Source organism: Trichechus manatus, unplaced genomic scaffold (assembly GCF_000243295.1).
Source record: "Trichechus manatus latirostris isolate Lorelei unplaced genomic scaffold, TriManLat1.0 scaffold00049, whole genome shotgun sequence".
In the NCBI taxonomy this organism is placed as follows: Eukaryota; Metazoa; Chordata; class Mammalia; order Sirenia; family Trichechidae; genus Trichechus; species Trichechus manatus.
Genome location: NW_004443985.1, coordinates 15,816,207 through 15,821,049, shown reverse-complemented (window position 1 = coordinate 15,821,049; position 4,843 = coordinate 15,816,207). Strand labels below are relative to the sequence as shown.

Here is a 4,843-nt window from a genome sequence, read left to right as displayed (position 1 = left end):
CACCGAGGGGGCCGGGAGCGGGGGTGGGGGAGTTGGGGGAGCCCCGTTTTCCCTTGGGGCGGGGGCCAGCGGGGATTAACCCCTCCAGGGCGGACGAGCTTATTGTTATTCTTTCGCTGCGGAGGCCGACCCCCCCACACGCGAACCCCCCACCTCCTCGAGGTAGCGATCGGGCGTGGGCTCGGGACCCCCGCCCTGGCCGCAGAGCCCCGAACGGGGTGGCCGACGGGCAGGCCGGCAGTGAGGGGCGTCGGGACGCGGCGTGGGGGGCCTTGGGCCTTGTCGCCCCTGTCCCCGCCGGCCTCTCCCTTCCCCCACCCGGGCACCCGCTCCCCGCCTCCGTCCCCCGGTTTCGGCTTCCTCTCTTACTCCTCCCGCCCCTCCTCTCTTCCCGACCTCGCCAAACTCCGCTCCTGGCCCCGCAGCCTCGCCGGGGCCACAGGCCCCCCGCGACCCCCAGAAAGCGCACAAAAACAGCTCTAAGGCCAGCCGGCAGTCGGGATCTTTCTCCTTGCCCCGCCGAGGTGCCCCGCGCCCTCGCCCTCCCTCCTCCGCCTCCTCGGCCTCTCCCCTCCCTGCCCAGAGGGGAGCCCCGGGGGGCGAGGGAGGGGCCGCCAGCTTTGCTCCAAACCGTTTTCCCCTGGCGTCTTCCACTTGGGGCCCAAAATAAACAAACAAGCCGTGTCCGATTTCCAAAAGCCTTAATGGCCCTGGAGACTTTGAAAAGGGAGGAGAGGGAGGTGGGCGGGTGGGTGCACTCCTGCCCCGTGCCCTCCTGACAGCACCCGAGTTCCTTATTTACACTGCCTTCATGGTTTATGTGTTTCTGTTTTGTTTCCCTTCTCCTGCAGGGGCTGTTTGCGGGGTGGGGTGGGGGGTTCGCTATGTCGGATGACGATTCGAGGGCCAGCACCAGCTCCTCCTCATCTTCGTCTTCCAACCAGCAAACCGAGAAAGAAACAAACACCCCGAAGAAGAAGGAGAGTAAAGTCAGCATGAGTAAAAACTCCAAGCTCCTCTCCACCAGCGCCAAGAGGTACGGTACTCTTTGCCACGGGCTTCCTATTTTTCCGAACTGTCTCTGCTGCATTTGGTTTGCCTCCCAATGAGGGTAGCTGAAGTGCCCCTTGTGGTTTGTGTGTCCTTAAAAATGAAAAAGGGGCCTTGGAAGCCCTAATTATTTTCTCTGTTGCTTGTTCTGTTTTTCTTTTAATCGTTGTCCACATGGAGCTGCTGTGGCTTACCTCTCTCATTTCTTGCTGAAGTTGGTAAGAATCCTCGTTGCTGTTAATAGTGACCCCCAAATCTGATTTCAGGTTACTAGTTTTATTAATCACTAATCTGTGACCCTCTTCAAGGCTGCCATCCCACTTCTTAATCACTAATAACCTGCCCAGACAACTCCCTATCAAAGTGAATTCTGTTACTGTCTTATTTCCTCCTCACCTGTTGCACTTATGATCTTTGTTAAATAGAGCTTTCTCCAAAAATTGCATAAGGAGTAAATACATAAGTGGGATAGAAATTTTAGGAGGTGGAGACGGGATTTCTGATGGAATTTAAAGGGATTTATTCTGGTTTGGAGAGTTGAGGCAAATGAATGAAGCAATAAATGACTGTAAGATGGTGTATTTATTGTATGTATGTTATTTCTGGGATCCTCTTTTTTTCTTTAAGAACTTCAGTTTTTTCAGCCAAATTTCAGGGACACTCGGTTTTTTGATGCTCTCTTCTGCTGTAAAAATGTTAATTTTTTTTTCAAGTTGAATTAAAGCAGTGGCTCTTTTTCCTTTTTTCCTCTTACGTCTCTGGAGAAAGCTACTTTTTACCTCTGTTATCCTTTAGTAATATCCTTTGATTCCTGTGACCCTTTAAAATAATCTATAGCAGATTTCTGGGAACCCCCTAGACACCCTTTCATAAATCCTTCTGCTCTCAGGTAGACAGTTAATGAACGTTAAAGTGGCATACTAGGAAGATAGTGGAGCCCTGGTGGAGCAGTGGTTAAGAGCTCGGCTGGTAACCAAAAGGTCGGCAGTTCAAATTCACCAGGCGCTCCTTGGAAACCCTATGGGGCAGTTCTACTCTGTCCTATAGGGTCACTGTGAGTCGGAATGGACTCGATGGCAACAGGTTTGGTTTTGGTTTAGGTTTAGGAAGATAGTAAGGAATCCAAATGGTGGGTGAGATACGGATGGCCTTTCTTAAAGGAATTTAAGATAAAATGGAACATGGGACTTCAGATCTCTCTGCTGAGCAGTAAGCCAGAACTCAGAGTTGAAGAGCTTGTTTTGTCGTTCTCTCTGACTTGAAATTTGAAAAGTTGGAAAAGTGCTGATGAAGGGAGTGACTTTTTTTTTTATTTATTGTAATTTAGATGAAGGTTTACAGAACAAATAGTTTCTCATTAAACAGTACACATTGTTTTATGACATGTCAACACTCTTGAAGGGAGTGACTTTTTATTTTAAATAGTGTGGAGGTTTGCCTTAAGTGCTAAGGTGTCTTTGCAAGATTGTTCCCCTTTTCAGAGGGTTGGTTTGATTGCATCTCCGCTTCCCAGGAGTCCTGCCAACTGGTTCTTCCAGAACTCTGGTATCTAACCCTGCCCACTGTGGATGGGCCCTTCCTTAAGCTCCCCAAGATAGCCTCTGGACTCCCTGATCCTCACTTAGGCAGCCTTTGACCTGACCTGCCCAAGGCAGGCTATTTGGCTTAGGTCATTAGATAATTTTGTAATTTGCTGGGTATCTCTGGTGTACATGAATATATTTGGGAGTAAAGACACAGGTGCCAAACAAAATAGTCTGCTTTGTGTCAGCAAATTACAGAGGGGGATTTTTCACTAGACACAATTTGTCCATTTATGCTAAGGAAGCTAAAAACTTATTTGGAAATGGCTAGGGAAGAGATGGTAGGTGTAAAAAACAAAGGTAGGAAGCTACAAATAGTAATTTTACCTATAAAGTTAACATCTTTTTTTTTGGTTATAAATTTAGTTCCTTGGATATCTTGCTGAAATAGAGCTAGCTATTAGTATTAAGGCAGAGCTAAGGTTAATAGTAGAGGCCCCTGGGTGGCACAAACAGTTAAATGCTCCACTATTAGCCAAGAGGTTGGTGGTTCCAACCCACCCAGAGATGCCACGGAAGACAGGCCTGGCGATCTGCTTCTGAAAGATCACAGCCTTGAAAACCCTATGGAGCACAGTTCTACGCTGACACGCGATTTCGTTGTGAGCCAGAATCAACTGAACGGCAACTAACAACAACAGGTTAATAGTAATCGTAAAAAGTGGAGAGGGACAGTGTCTCCAGGAATGAGCTAAGAGAAGATTGATGTTGGTGGGACTCTAGTGGCTACTCTGAAAATACCGTATATTGGTTTGGAAATTAGGTGTTGCCTGTAGAATTCGAAGAGGCATGAATGCCAGGAGATAAGAGTGAACAAGAAGCCTGAATTGGCACACAGGTTACTTACTAACTGCACATTGGAAAGTGGTTTCTAGTTCATGGGTCAAGGAAAGCCCCCATTGAGAGTGGTGTGGGTAAGAATTACTCTGTGAATTCTTATGAATGAGTTACTTTTGCAAATCTTTTGCCAGTGCCGTGGAAATGATGCAAATGCTTGTTTTAAAGATAAAGTGGATAAGGCTGTCTGGTATTACACTTTTTGGGCATTAAAGAAACAGTGACTATTTTATAGAAGTTGGATTGGCAAGGAGAAGTAAAGCCAATATGTATTTTCACGTGTGTTGTGCTCAGGGGGAAGAAATTTTTGCCTATGTACATAGTCTTAACATATAGTGATTCTAAGAGATACAGGTAAAGAAGGAATCAGGAAGCCAGGGATCCGAACTTTCAGTGCATACAATAATGAGTCAGACAGCAGGGATGGGAATGTTTCAGAACTGAAATGCTTATTGGTAGAATTTTGCAGAAGGGCACAGTACAGATAAATGGATCTCAGTAGAGATTGTGAACAAACCTCTAAATTTGACCAGATTTGTAGGGGACAGGAAATGTCCTCAAGTATGAAGGCTTAACTTGCCAATCGCGACCCTTAATTTCTCTGTATTTTATACATGGGAAAAACAATGCCTTTAGAAACCTATTTCCTCATCGCATCCAGCCAGCCACTCTTTCTCCGTTCAGAAAACCTTTGGAAATAGAAAAGCATCCGTTGTGATTCAAATTGCGGAGTTGTATGTGTGTGGTGGTGGTTAGTTTTTTTTACTACAGAGCCGCCTCTGAGATTTTTAAGTTGTAGCATAGCCCGGTAGGGCTTTATATGATAGGAGGAGGAAAGGTTATAAAAATAGAAGGCACTGTTTAGAAGGTGGAAGAAGCTTCAAGGCCCCCAACTTTGCTGTGTGTCTGGATGCTCTAGCGCCTAGGTAAGCAGAAGACAAAGGCCAGGGGCCAGGGCTTGATGTGAACTGTGTGGAGGCTTCGGCCTAGGAGGGGGGGGGGGGGTGGGGGTGGAGCCCTTTGTGAAATCGAAGGTTGGTGTGGAGGGAGAAAACTGGGGCTCGGGGGGGCGTCCAGTGTGGGATGGATGGGGAGCCATGGAGGAAGGGGGCTGACTCAAGCGAAGTTGAGGACGCCCGGGAAAAAGCAGGTCCGGAAAGGTGGTGGGTGGCGAGTAGGAGCAAACGTGTAGGGCGGAGGCCGCGGCCGGGTGCACCTGTGCGGGCCAGTATTGGGGACCGGCCTTGCTTGAGGGGCAGACGTGGTAGTTCGCGTCATGGCCCCGCGCTCGGCCTCGGGGCTGGGGGTCCCGGGGCGCGGTGGACGGCAAGCTTGGAGGTCGCTGGGCGGCCCTCCGCGGGCACCCGCTCCCC

The 4,843-nt window shown here is 48.8% G+C and overlaps 1 protein-coding gene across 1 annotated transcript in view; it reads left to right on the top strand.

The window, feature by feature from the left end:
• UBE2E1 (ubiquitin conjugating enzyme E2 E1) overlaps window positions 1–4,843 on the top strand; it is an 81,768-nt gene that overhangs the window by 497 nt on the left and 76,428 nt on the right. The window contains exon 2 of the mRNA XM_004377382.3: window positions 852–1,036. Coding sequence (XP_004377439.1) covers window positions 885–1,036 — 152 coding nt within the window. The 5' untranslated portion in view covers window positions 852–884. The remainder of the gene's footprint in view (window positions 1–851; window positions 1,037–4,843) is intronic.